The sequence below is a fragment of the Anopheles maculipalpis genome, chromosome 3RL, assembly GCF_943734695.1.
Source record: "Anopheles maculipalpis chromosome 3RL, idAnoMacuDA_375_x, whole genome shotgun sequence".
Lineage (NCBI taxonomy): Eukaryota > Metazoa > Arthropoda > Insecta > Diptera > Culicidae > Anopheles > Anopheles maculipalpis.
In genome coordinates this window covers 75266287-75281204 of record NC_064872.1, presented here as the reverse complement: position 1 = coordinate 75281204, position 14918 = coordinate 75266287, and the positions used below count along the sequence as shown (strand labels likewise).

Below are 14918 nucleotides of genomic sequence, written 5' to 3'. Positions count from 1 at the left end.
CTTTTCAAAAGTTCACAACGATGAATAATGCTTACGGGTGGGGTTGTACATACGCTGGATTATAGACCAAATCGGTGGAGGGAATCCCGGGCACTCAGGCATCGAAAACAGCTTTAAATTTTCGATGCACAAGTTGAAGTGAATCGTGGGAACCAAAAGGAGCCCATGTGTTTCGCTGATTGCAACAATCGATACTACCTGTCACTGACAGGATGGGGAAGCATTAGGTTAGTAGGAGAAAAGAAGTTTGCTTACCTTTAGGCGTGTGTTATAAAAACAATATTATTGAGCTGAGCTCTGGCTACAGGAGCAATATAAATTCCACGGAGATACTAAAACGCTCATCTACTAAACTTAAGACGCTCATCAATAAAAGACAGTTCGACTATCATACACCTAGCCATATAGTTAAGACAGAGATCCTGCGTTCTAGGGTCTCTCCAGCCACGCGAGAGCCCGGGAAGCGGTAGACCATCACTTTACGTCAGCATAATCCATCATTGTACAGTATGAACACTAACAAACAATAGCTTCCGGATGTATTTTTCTTCATAGTACTACATTTGCCGTTATAGTATAAACGGCTTAGGTTAAAAATGGTCTTACACTTGTAATCAACAAACTGTAATAAAGATAGCAACTCCTCCCGGGCTGTAATTCTTGATCGTGTCCATAAGAAACCCTCAACTTCCTTCCCGAAAGTCTGTTAAACCTCGATGAACGATTCTTAACCACAGAAAGAAAGCAAACCATTCGCACCGATACCATTCCTGACCTGAGCTAACAATTCACTGGCGGAATTGTGTTCTTTCCAGCCAACATTCCAAGAATGGAGAAAACACGATTGCATAAAATTTGCGACACGGTTAAGCTAAAACACTCTTTCGCAAAATCCTTCCCACCACCGCCAGCGATAAGCGAAATATTCGCACAATTTGCACAGCTTCTTTGGCACATTCTTTGACGGCCGTCGGTGAGAAAACACATCGGCCACGGTGGCCGGTCGGGCCACGAATGCCTCGGAGCGCCGACATCGACAATATTTGCTCCGGGGTGAAATTGGAAAAGTTTGCCTGAATAGGGGAACGGTGTGACATTGTGGTATCATGATTAAACTTTCCCTTCAAAGTGTCGGCAAATATCGAAAAGGTACGTTTTTTGGAAGGGAGATTCGGTGGTGTTTTTTTTTTTTCGTGCTTTTGGGCGTACTCGCACTGTTAGAAAGTGGGACAATTTTGGGTGGGTTTTCGTTTTGCAAGACGGTTGCTTTGGATGGGAATTTTCCGGGCTTCTGATTCTTTTGGAAAAGCTCAATTTTAAGAAGCGTTGATACGTGCGGCGGACTGATGGTGGATGGGTGTGGATGTGAAGCCACTCAAAACTAATCTGCTGTAAGTGAAATTCGAACTGTGAAAGTTTTGTTCCGGAAGCGGTCCTTGGTGTTTGGTGTGCCACATTTCTGCACAAAAGCACTTCCGGTAGGCAAGTAGACGCAGACGCAAGTTTGAAGAAAACCCGGGTGAGAAACATGCTGTCTTTATGCGTCGATGGATGAAAAATGGCACTTATGTTCGAGTGGTGGGAAAGCAAAGGCAAGATAGCTGCTTGATCTCGAGCCTGCCAGAAAGCCATGAAGTCAACAAAATATGTTCAAGAAAATGCAACTAAGAAAAAAAAGTTCAAACGAATCTTCGTAAGACACAAAAACGAAAGAAAATTTGAATCTGAAAAGCCCAAACAGAACGGATGCGCCACGGCCTGCTGAGAATGGATGGAGGAGAAAATATCGGTATTATAATTACCCTCGTTGTCGGTTTATCGCCTGCTCATCAAGAAAGAAACTTAATTAATTCTATGGTAATCTGTATAATTCGATTAAAACTAACTTTTTCTTTGCTTTCATCCATCGGGACCCACCGGGTAAGGTGTATGTCGGTGTGTGAGAGAGTGACAGCAAAGAAAAAAACCTGTCCCTCACCATGACTTTGATGCTGTCGTCTACACTGTGGTACGCCGATAGGAACGAACGAACGATGTCCATCACCGGGACCGGGATAGCCGAAGAGTTTGCATTATTGCATATATTTTATGCTTTTATCTTTCGCTCTATCCATCCAGCCTGCTCTAGCGTGTTGATCGCTGTGGCAGCTCTGTGCTCTGTGCCGAAGAATTACGTTGCTAAATGAATCACGTCTCACCGTAGCAAATCATATTTTGTCTGCAGCGTGTAGTATGGAAGATTGTACCAGCTTAAGATATTAATCCTATCAAAGGATGAGTTTTTGTGGTGCATATTAGTGATTCTACCATTGATTTCAATTTTCATTAAAGTAACGCTAAAGTTTATTTGACCTAGGGCGATTGTTTTTTGATACTTTTAATCGGATATGAATTTTCTTCTACTATTCTTGCATATTGTGTGTTAAATTGGGAATTGATTTGTATAACAATCAATCATACGCAATGCTCCAATATTATTCGTGCCTTCGTTACATAGTTTTTTGACGGTTATCTGGATATTTTTGATCTGGGTGCTATTCTGGTTCATTTTTATTTTTAATTTGTTTTTAATTTAATTTAATTTATTTATTTATTTATTTATTTATTTTTTTTTTTGTAAGAACGACCTGGCCGTATTGACTTATGAATACCACGTAGTGAGGTAAGTCAATCCTCACTACGGGGGGACGGTCCGGATGGGATTTGAACCCCGGTCCTGCCATTTGAAGACTGGCGCCGCTGTCGCCTATACCACCGGATCGCCCCATAATTTATTTTTTTATTTAATTTATTATTGTTTCAAAATAGCTTTTAACAAAAAAAGTTTTATTATTTTTGCATATCCTTACTATTGAAATTTTTATGATCTAAACAGAAAATTTCGGCTTTTAACCTAACACTGATCCTTCATTCAGGAAGGAATTTCTTGCCATTTGGATTGAAATAAATGTGAAAAGTGGCTTGTGAAACAAAAACTGTGAAAAAAACATAATAAAACAAAAAAAACATCAAAACGGGGACAAAACTGAACGATTAAACAAATAATTGGAAAACCGTTTGGAAATAAAAAGTCAAGACAAAAATATACGAAACACAGTCCAAAATTCTCGGGAAGAACTGGAAACTACTCGAGCAATCGTGAATAAAAAAATTATTGAGGGTATGCAGCACGGAAGTTTTGTAATTTACATATAATTTATATGAAGAAGCTACCAATGATTAAGGTTAACCAATATGATAGCTTCGGATTCCCTTAGCATCGTACTATTTTAAAGGTTTTTGAGCTCTGGAAGAAGTCCCTAATCATTTTTAGTACAACATTTGTCATAGTTAAAAAGTTAAAAATACAACAAAAATCTGTTTTTTATAATTTAGCCAAACTTTGAGATTTGTAAAAACAGCCTTTTTTTGCTTGTTGCATGTTGCATAAAGGAAAGTTCTTAATCGCAAAATTGAATATTCAGCAGCACTAACAGAATTGCAATGATGCATCATGAATAAAGTAGTATTATAACACTTAAGCTTGAATGGTTTTAACTATATCAAGCGAGGAAAGCTTCTTCGTTTCCATGTGAACTGTTACGGGAGTCCATGCTTATGAACCTAGCTAGAGCAAGTGGAGAAAATCTAGTTTTTTTTTTCATATGTGATATTCATGCTTGCTATCGTAACGTTATGTTTGATCACCTTCGAGCTTTTCATTTTTTCTTTCCCACCTTATTGCATGGCTCTAGCTTATAGCGCAACGCTACACCAAAGCCTCACAGTGGCCTACATTAACCGACAGCAGCTGCTGCTGGATGGTGTGTGAATTTCCCTGCAGAAAACTGTGAACTCCTACTTCGGAAAAAATGGAGCTAGCACACGAATTTCCACCATCCGATTTTCTCCGAATCTAAGTGAAACACAATAACCATAAAGATAGTGAGGTTATTTGTTTACTGTATTATGCTAAAACTCCTCCACCCTTTTTCCCAACCCCACAGAGACACACAAACACACATCACCCCATTTATTCGGGGGTAGATTGGATAGCAGGTACAATATACACCGCAACCGCCCGAAATTGGTTGAAATGTCCCATGGTAGTCGGTAGTTACGATCGGCTATAAGGAGCACCGTATGGCGCTCACGGTGGATAAGGTAAGTTTACTAGCTTATATTACCTACTCCCGTCTGTATGTGTGCTTTTCGGTCTCTCTCTTTTTTTCCCATCACTCTTTCCACCGTAACACCGTAAAGGGTTGGCCGGTGAGCATGACTATGCGCTTCCGTTTCAAGCTACACAAAATGTGCGCGTTTTCTTATACCGCTTCACGGTGAACAAAGGTGAACGAAAACTTTACCATTTACTCACATCCTCTATGCGAGAATGAAGGAGGGGATCGAAAAAAAAAAGCTCGCCCCTGTTAAAACGACCCTCTCGATGTTTTGCCAAGCCAAAAACAGGCCACGAAGTCAATTTTTCTCATTTTGCCACAAAGTTTACGGCTTTTACTATCCGTCGGAGATTAACTTTAAGATGGAAGTGTTGAAATTGGAGCGTTTGAAACCGAGGGCGAAAAGTACTCGCTTCTTACTTCCGCCTTGGTCGCTTAATGTCATCATCACCAGCAGGCGTAAGGGGGAACCAGCTTTGCCGATGGAAGGCGCACGGATGGGAAGTTCAGGCTACGCTCTGGCACAAACACTGCGTACCTAATTGGTGGTTACAACGAACAACTTGTAGTACCAATTTCCGTCGCAAAAGCTGTCGGAGTATTTCAGCTCATCGGATTTAAAACTCATCCGGATGTTTAAGTCCCGCACTACCCGTATACGGCATCGCAAATAAGCACACTCACACACACACACATACGCACGAAGAAGGCGTGTAACTTTATGCTCCGCATCGAATGAACATTCTTGGAGCTATTTGCCAGCTAACAAATGGGCGACACGGCACCGATGGAGACGCCTGGTGGCGTATGGAGCTTTTTTTTTGTTCTTCCCGCGCAACGTTCCCAAGCGAGGTGGGTGATAATTTTCGGCTTACGTTTCTAATATCATGTATCAACTTTACGACTTTGCAAATAATTTAGCGCTGCTCGGAGTTGCGCGGCGTGAAAAGTAACCTTAGGCGCACCGGCGGGAAAATAACTCTTGCCCGACGTTTGGTTGCGTTTGGGTGAGTCGTTTGGGATGTCTTGAAATGCCGTTGCCGTGGAAAGTAAGCGCATCGTGTGCTTCGCGCCGAATTCTGGATACTGTTGCTTCCGGTTGTCGTTGGAGTATTATTTTGTTGAGCAAGTATGCGTCTTACCCTCGGGAGGATTAGGCTGAAGGTGGTTTATCGTACTGCATTGGCTAGGGAAGCGACGACGGGCAAGATAACGATTTAAATCGCGTTAACTTTGGAGCGGTAGAGAAAGTTTCCCCAAAACAGATTGTGTTATTTTTCGTTCTGTGGTACGTATGCATGTGTGAGTGAGCTGGAAAAAATACGGCTTTGGGTGTTTATATATGGATATTTTTACGAATGTAAAAATTGAATAAGAGTTTTATTTGTACAGCGTCATGCAAACTTTTGACACATTTCTACAAAGAATCGAAAGAGCCATTTGAAGTTGTTGAATTTTAAAGGTAAAGTAAGACTGTTTCATTTAAAAGTTCAATCAGATTCAACATTATGAGGCCAATAAATTGCGTTTCGCTAAAAGTAAAATATTTTCCACGAAACAGCATTGAGTTTTCTCTTCAAAATATGCCCGACTCGTCAGATTTAATTAACTTCCCAGCTCTGAGCAGATACACACCGCTCATCGCCATGAGCCACTTTATAACAACACAGCAGAAGAAAACCAACACCCAAGCCACTGCCAATAAACATTGTTCGAAAGAATAATAATGCAATGCATGAAACAAGCTAATAGACTTTTTCCGTACTTTATCTCTTGCTTTCCTGTCTCACACGAAGGACATAATTTAATTCCACATTATGCCGGTGAACCAACGGGAACTTAAAAACCAATTATACTGCACACGCACGCACGTGGAACCGTTGCTGTCAAAAGGTGCCGAAAACCGGCCAGATCGAGAAACAATTTCGATGCACTCAAGCTCAAAGTGCAGCGTGGCGTGAAGCGAAAACCAACAACAAAAAAAAAGCAGAGCTGCCCTGCGTTAATGCAATGCATTTGCAGTGAGTATATTTTAAGCAGCGACATAATCCATATTTTGCATCATCTTTCATCGTGTTTCGTGTGGCGTATTTTATACAGCTTTTAAAAAAGTTTTGTTTGCTTTTGTAAGGACTTCCGCTTCAATTTGGTAACATAAATGGATGTCCAAACATTAAAATTTGCAAAATTTGCATTTGCAAACTGTCAAAAAAAGATACACAAAAAGAAGGTAGCTCCCGTTCATAAATCACATTTATCGTCAGGGAGCGATTTATGGAGCCTCACTACACTACCTTCATTTGTCAAAACAGTATAATGTGACAGTTTTTTTTTTTTGCTCGAGCTGAGAGCAGTATCGGCCATTGATCAGAAGTGACAAAATGGAAACCCTTCCTGAAGCTGTCAAATTGAGCTTATGTATGTCAGCCATCCATTCGGTGCTTGCCAGAACTCTAAAGTGTTTAGCATTCAAATCTTCTTTAACGAGCAGAACGGAACCACAATCCATCCGGTGGAGTTGATTTGGCGCGATTTTGGCACGGTTGAATGTCATGCCAAGTGTCAATTACGATCGCGCACCTCGCTGAGATAACTATCTCGCGTAGGTGTATATGTAAATCGGGATGCCGGAATCGTATTAGTATCGGTTATGACCGTTGGAAAGCTTTCGCCGAACGCGGGACTCGCTCGAAGTGGATTTGAATTTTCAACCGTGTGCTCTGTCGCCCAGCCAAAGCAGGAACACAACCACTGGGGTAAATTCATTTGCGAAAATGAAATAAAAACGTATTAAAATTGAGTGTCAACTTCGTTACGGCGCAACACAGGCGAGAGATCGAGAGTGATTGGAGCTCTCTTTTTTGCTTCTGTGTGTGTGTTTGTGCGAGCTGGTTGAAGCTCGCTGCTTATCGATCTCAATCGATAGCGAAGATTTATGAAAAGTGTCAAGTGTCAAGGGAACGTGGCCGGGGTAGTGCTTTCGCGCTATCATCTCCCCCATCACCATCATCATCAGTGTACAATCATTTGTGCTGTGTTTCTGAACGTTAGCTTGATTGCTTTCCAGTTGAATAGGTCCCGGGGCTGATCTTGTAACCGGCTGCGGTGGCAAGCAAAACATGTAGCGAATGATAAATTGATCCGGGACACTGTGCAGAGTGAATGGAAAGGTGGACTCATTTTTATTATATTGATGCTTTTTTTTGGTGTGCTTCCCATCTATTTTATTCTCACCTGAGCGACAGGAGAGTTCATTAGTTGTTTGCTAGCGTGCTCCAATGTGGTTGAAGGTTTAGAGGTTTTTATTTTTGCTTAATGGACATGATGTGTTTAAATAGTAATTTCCGGTTTTAATTGGATTTTATAGAAAGATTGTTAGATGTAAATCAGCTGTTACAAAAGGTACAATGTAACTGTAACGGTATTGGTTGACCATTTTTTAATTGGTTTGTTTTCAGGTTACACTTAGGATACAGAAAGATATATTTCCTGTTGAAAAAATCAGTTAAATGAAGGATATCTGCTTTTCATGATTGTTCTATTGCTGGGATTATTCTTCTTCATGACTTAACGACCTCTAAGGTCACGCCGGCCATCGAGTGGCTTACTAGACTTTGCCGGTAACACGTAGTTAGATAGACAGTCCTCCGGATTAGAACCTCGGTCCTGTCGTTTGAAGACCGGCACCGTTGTCGCCTACACCACTGGGCCGTCCCTTTGCTGAGATTATAATTAGAAAATTGAGGATCGGAAGAGCTACTGGACGAGCTCCCAGAATCTGCTGATTTGTCAAGCTGAGCTTCGTTGGAGGCAAAGCGGCCACCGACCACATCTTCACTCTACGGTAGGTCTTTAGAAATGTCGGAAGGACCAGATCTCAATGCACTATCTGTTCATACATCAAGGCGGTCTACAATACCCCGTTCGGCAGGTACCAGTTCGGCACCAGGCGTAGAAGAGCACAGCTAGCTCGTTGACTGGATCAGATGGAGGACTGCAGCTCTCGACTGAGTTTCCCGGAAATGGATTGGTGACGATGGTATGGTGGAATTTAGCAATGAAAGCAATTTTAGAAAATTCATATCTTAATACATTAAATCGTTCCAAATAGTGCAGGTAAACAATATTACATCAATGAAATGTGAGTGAATGAAAATGAAATGAAATGTAAAGTGTCTTTTTTTTTTTGAAAGCTGAAAGCTCCCATCAAAATTCAACCCCAATGCTTCAGGATGAGCTTAACTGTTTTCATCAACATTTGATACTGGTTCCACCATCCACCGTTCCACTGTTATTCCGTAATGACAGATCAATCCCGAAACATGACGCAAATCCCTCCCCAAATAAACAAAAGCCCCAATTCACGAGCAGTTTTACGAATCCTGTGCCCCGGAGACAGGCAAGGGTAGTGAGCGAATAGTCGCCAACATATCGAGTGCCGAGTAAAACGGGCTTGGAAATAAAACATCGACCATTTTGGGACACAAATTAACGATCGTTTCAATAACAAAACACTTGGGAGACTTAGCGTGGTTGGTGTGAGTGGGCGACTATCCATCGACATCCTTCCTTCTGAGTATTCGCCACGGCAACCTTTTTGGCAATGAAAAGCCTATTAAGTTTTCATTTCCGTTCGCAGAACTACCCAAGGGAAAAGGGCGGGTTTGGGGGAGGAGGCCGTAGTAAGGGTTTTCACAATGGTCCCTCAAGTGACATTTGCGGATCCCTTAATGGTATAGCCGGGGTTTTAAGCTTGTGTTGGTCGGGGAAGAGATAGCTTTCAGCAGGTTTTGGCAAGGATGGTTGGGTTGCTGTGAGTGTGTGTGTGTGTGTTTTGTTTTTTACAACTCTTGTTTTCCTCTTCAAAGCTCAGTTGGTCGTCGCCTTGACGAGCGCATTGTGGTCGTTAAGATAGGAACCCGCTTAAGAGTATGTGAGCAGCGATTCTGTGAAACCGATCAATGGCACATTATTAGATCCCACGGAGAGGGAGAGTTTGAACGCTGGAAAGGAAGCACCCAAGTCGAGTTCAATAATGCCGGAAGGTTTATTGTGTTGACTGTGACAAATTGGTTTTGCTACGTGGCACAATCCATCGATGCGGGATAGCGTGGGTTTTTTATGTCGGCACCTGCAATTATTGGCAATCATTAATGTGCTGAAACGAGTGTTTGAGAAATAATTTTATTAGCCATTAAGCAGTAATTGATTCAACAGGTGAAAGATGATTAAAACGCAGTGCAGGGGCGGATATATTTATGATCTTGTGGTATCGGTTTTATTATCGGTGAGATGGTGGGAGCTGATGCTGCAACACGCCTATCCGAAGAATTGAGGCAGCTATGTATTATTTACGGTTTATTTTTTCACATAAAATATTGCCTTAAAGCTCTACTTTTTTGATGAAGGGATAGAGACCCATGAGACCATCCATTGGGTACTTCCGAACTCTTATCGATTATGGCTTCCTCGAGCCTTTCGCCAATCATTCCCAGATTACCAAAGAGAGCATCATATTGATATGAGTGATATATAGTGATACGAGTGTTGCAATGGGTAGATAGGCTTAGCTTCAGGATCACTGTTGGTGATGGAAGTGCTCACGAGACTCTTCCAGCTTTCAACGGTCATCTACTGCGCTGTCTACTGCTCTAGTATGGTTTATAACGAAGGTCGTAACCACCGCTACACTATAAAGCCAGGATCTTCATCAATGGCGTGCCACTTCCAGCTAACATCTTGCTGAGCTCCAGGACCAGGGTCTCAATCGTACCTCTTTAAGGACGGTTAATGATCACCCAGACCGTCTTTGCGATGATGAAGGAACTGTTTTAACTGAAGATTGATGAGACCACCAATCAGTTCCATAATTGCAGCCAGTGTCTCGGCACCGAGAGTCTTTGACGATATTAAAGTGAAGCGGCATTATCTCCGCACCCCCCTGCCTCTTTGCTCCGCATCATTCTAATAAGCACGAACTTAGCGTTGAAGCCCCTAAATGTATGCAAATTTTTCTATTTAATGCTGAAAGGCTACGGAAAATTCGGATAGAAAAACAAGTAAATAAGGAACAAAAAAAAAAAACAAACACAAATTTTAGAAAAAGTTCGATAGCATTTTTATTGTTACAGTTTCCTTACATTAGATCCTTGTCCTGTGTGTACGTGTTCCGGTAATGATGTGAGTGCCCTTACGTTCGAATCGTAGCTTTTTGGGTCACTTTTGTCTATTTTATTTTATTCTTCCTGTTTCTTGTTTGTTAATATTTTATGGTGATTGCGTGTGTTTATGAATGAATGTGTGTGTATGAGCTCCTATGGTTGTATATTGTGAGGCATGGAGGGGGGGGGGACCGTTGTTTACTACTTTTACGCACAAATTGTATCTATTTTTTTGTAATCAGAAGGATCGGGGATACTTGTTCCAATGCGTTCTGATGCTGTGAATTTATTAGCTACGCGCATTAACATTATGTTTTTCTATCGTAAAGTTGGAGTTTTTGCTCATGCGCTTCCCAACTCCATCCCTTGTTTGATGCCGCAATTTCAGCTTCACTGCACAAAACTAAGGGATCCATATTTACAATGCGTGGTGTGCAGACAAACTGCTTTTCTTCCCCCTTTCTTTTAAAGTAAATATAATAACTTAATTTGTTTCCTTCGTTCGTCAAATGTGCTTTGCTGTGTTCGAGATTTAATCATTTGTTTTTTAAAACTAAAACAGCTCCCGAAACTTACGAATTAGTTTATTAAGCCTAGATGAAATCATTTAAATATTATCTGCCATTAGATCGAATGCATCTCCCGCTCTCACACTGCTTAATTTAATGATACAGTTTCTTTGTGTCATCCGATAACGATAGATTTCGTTTGCCGGAACAATCAAAATCAGTTCTCTCTCTAGTTAAACACAAATAACTCCTTAAACTCTAGTGCATGCTGTGGAAATCGCATCGCGGACAAACCACACTAAAGACGCTTTGGAAACGCATTTCCACGCCCTGAAGTCCATTCTTGCTCTAATAATATTTGGTACGATTGTTGTTTTTCTTGCAAATCTTCGCTGTTTTTTTTTAAACTGTTCGCATGACTTTCTATTCATATCTGCCTTCATTTTTGTCAGACTGCAGTTTTGTTTTTTATTTTTTACATTAGCTTTTTTGTTTGGGTTTTGGTTTTTTATTATTTTAAATTCATTTATATACACTCATCATGCACAAGGTTTTCATGCAAATTAAAATCGTTTGTTTTGTGCAGCTTTTTGTTTAGCTTTAGCATTTCCCGTGTCCAATACTTACACGCTATTAAACGAGGACTATAAGACTCGTGAATGATAAGAATCACGTGAAGGGCTGATCTCTGTGTGTTGAATGTTGAGGTTAGAGAAAGAAGAAAGTAAGGTATAGCAACTATTGCGAAGTGCAAAATGAAGTCGGAATCATAAATGAATTTAGTGTTCTGGTGTAAGGTCAGAAATAAAAGTTATAATTTGATTTGTTTGCTCAGTAAAACAAATGCAGCCCATGCAGACGGCAGAAGCTTATCGGCGTTTTCCCCTTTTTACCATCCACCAATGAACTCGGTCGGATACACTCTCTTTTGTCGTGAATTCTTTGGTATTCGGTTTATCGTTTTGTTTGTTCTAGCAATAGTTTCGCTTGTTCCCATCAGACAGCTGAATAAGGTAAAAATTATTACCGACATAGAGGCGAACTAAACGCTAACGCCTAAATGTAGACTAACGCTTGAACTTGCATGCATTTTACACAGCGTTACTGCTACATCGTAATAAAAGTAAATCAAGGATAGAAACTCAAATTACATTTCAAAAACCGTGTGAATTCTCATTCCTCTCTTTTGACGTTTTCGCTTTGCAAGATAAACTCGGGACTATGATGGTGGAACAATAATTTATCGCCAAAAAAGGGCCAGCCCGTGGGATGACAGTTACGGAAAGACGAATGGCTAACGACACGGTGCTTGTGCTATAGTTTCGTGCCGTGCCACTACCGGTTGGTAGGTGTTGGGAACTGTAACAAAAATCGGTTCCAGAAACTAGGATGGTGGTACAATTTTTCAGCCATTATTACTCTAGTGTGCAATAGCACACACACACACGATCGATCGGCCGATTTTCCACCAGGGCACCGTAGTGGCTCTATTCTAGCCTCTAAAATTCCTTTACATTTTCTACCAAGGGAATGGCAAGTTCCCTTATTTCCAGATGGATGGTAACACATGAATGAAAGTCTTAGAAGTATCTGGTTAAAGATCAGTGAAAAAAACAGCTACGGAAACCTACCTCGAGGCGAGGTGCGAAAAATCGGGAAAAAAGTAATAAATGGGCCCAACCCGGTGCTGGTACTGAAAGGAAACTTTTAATGCATTCCGGATGCTACAAGGTTTGCTTCATTTTCCTGTATTCCGTCGTCTTTTTTTTTCTTTGATACTAGAAACACACAAGAGTCCGTTGCGTACGAATTTAGGGATACCGTTACCTTGTACAGCTCTTTTATAGCGGAAAAAAAGACAATATACGTGAATTTGTGTCGAGGGGCTAGGCGTTTTTTGTTACTTCTCTTGATGTTACCACCATTTTCCGTTGATGTTCGGTAATTTGGAGTTCACTTTGCTGGCCCCCAATCAAATCGACGTGGTGGTCTTCTTTCGTGTTTCCGCCACACACACACACACGCACACCATCGACGGTTCTTGATAGTCACGGAGGCGTTAAATCATCTTTGTTCGGTCCGTTGTTGTAAACGGGGAGGAAATGGGCAACGTTCGTTACCGGTGGATGAACGTTGAACGTCGAAAGTGTTCGATCGAAAGCGTTCGCCTAGGAAATGTGAAGGCGAAAAGTTTGTACCGAAAGAAAAAGTGAGAGTGAACCATTTTACCAGAATTTGCCGCACTGACGTTGATGAATGCCACGAATAGATTCTTGTTCGTGCGTTGGTGCTTCGATGCTTTCTTGAACAACCAAAAAAAAAAGAGGCAAACTTGGGAAGGTAAGGAAATAAATGTAATACGTGCGGCGACCTCAATCCAATCAACGGAGTAATCTCACTTTTCAATCACGCTACACTCTGTGGTGCCGCGATGCCATACTTTCCGCCAACCCAATTCATCACGCGGTTTACTGCCCAAATCTTCCAATCGAGACCATCAATTAGATTGTGCCATTTACGTCACGCGCGTACAAAACGCGGCCCGCTAAAGTGGACGCATTGCAAAGTGAGAGAATGGAACTCCTTTTTTTAACCGCAATTTTGAATGCCGTTTTATCGAAACGTGAAGACGCATACTAAGAAATTGACGTGCGCTGTCACTTGAGCTGTCAGCGTGACGTTCAGTCAGTGCGTGATTGGTAAACAAAGCGTGACGCGTTGATTCCGGAAAGAGGAATAATTTCGTGTTTTTTGTGCATTTTGTGTCGTAATTAAAGCATAAAATAGTATATAGAATAAACCTTCAAGCGTGTTGTGTTGCTGCTTCACCTGCTGATGGGATCGTAACGTTTCATGCGATGAACGTGGATGAAAAGTTCAGTTTGAGGTACACCGGATTGAATGATGTTTGTTTGGGATTGGGTAGAGATTGTTGCGTTTTGCGGGGCGGGACGAAATGGAAGGATTATTAGCGGCAGGATGACTTAAGAGTACGTTGGAGCTGTGGTTGTGCTATACTGCTGCCGTGTGCCGTGCAGACTCCGGGACGCATCGGAAGGCGTTGAAGGAACGACCGCCGATGCAAGCCCGCTCGTAACTGGCTGTTGCACGACCGGAAGCTCCGTTACGTTTGCATCACACTCGGTGCGGCGGGCAATCATCATGTGGCTCGATTTAACCGCAATCCACTCATTTCGGGACGCATCGAACCAGGTAAGCCCGAGGTTGTACCGCCCGTTCAGGTTCGCATGCTGACAGTGCGAGAACCACCAGCCACCCTCGTAGTTACCGGCACAGTGCGTGTTCGAGATGTCCCGATCGACGTCAATCGCGGAAAACTGCATATGATTCTGGTACTCGAACGCATCGGACGCGTTTCCACTGTACCCGCCCAAATCTAGCCGAAATCCGGCATCCCGCGAATCGATCCGGAAGGTGGCGTAGTCCGCGAACCAGGTATTGTCGTAGATATCCTGCATGACGATACGCAACCGGGAGCAGTTGTCCTGCGTGAGGTGGTGCAGTGCCTGATTACCGATCCAAAACTCGCCGGCCGGTGTACCGAAACCTTGGGCGTACTCTTCCCACGATCGGTTAAAGTCAACGGTACCGTCCTGGCGGCGCTGTACCGTCGTCCACTCGCCGAAGCATTGTGTCATTAGCGGGTGATGCTGTTCTGCGGGCGCTATTAGATACAAACCACCGTCGCCCGGCTGGTTTACCGTACCGGCGGTGCGCATCCGTTCGATCTGGCTGCAGTCCCGTGGCAGCTTGTTGATGATGGACTCGTACTCGTTCTCCACGGATTCGAGCTGCTGTACGAGCTTGGTCGTACGCTCTAGCTCGGTAAGCGTTCGGTGCGGTGCAGCCGTACTCCCGTTGTAATCGGACTTCGAGCCAGCCTCAAGCTGTGAAAGGACACATAAATAGTAGAAACAGAAACGGGTGAGATTGAGGTGTAAGGCGATGACGATTGTAGCGTTAGGAGAAGGGGCTAAATATCAAATGTACAGCGCACCCAGAGCACCGATGGGGAAGATTTGCGTACTGCGGTAATGGTGCGATAGTAATTAAATCGAGTAAAAACG

At 42.5% G+C, this 14918-nt stretch overlaps 2 protein-coding genes across 5 annotated transcripts in view; both read right to left on the bottom strand.

Annotated features, from left to right (window-relative positions):
* LOC126562130 (leucine-rich repeat-containing protein 15-like) overlaps positions 1-14918 on the bottom strand; it is a 487244-nt gene that overhangs the window by 372176 nt on the left and 100150 nt on the right. The gene's annotated exons all lie outside the window — the stretch shown is intronic.
* The window catches only part of LOC126561707 (protein scabrous), a 57693-nt gene continuing 56570 nt past the window's right edge, over positions 13796-14918 (bottom strand). Inside the window, exon 4 of the mRNA XM_050218013.1 lies at positions 13796-14738. Coding sequence (XP_050073970.1) covers positions 13815-14738 — 924 coding nt within the window. The 3' untranslated portion in view covers positions 13796-13814. The remainder of the gene's footprint in view (positions 14739-14918) is intronic.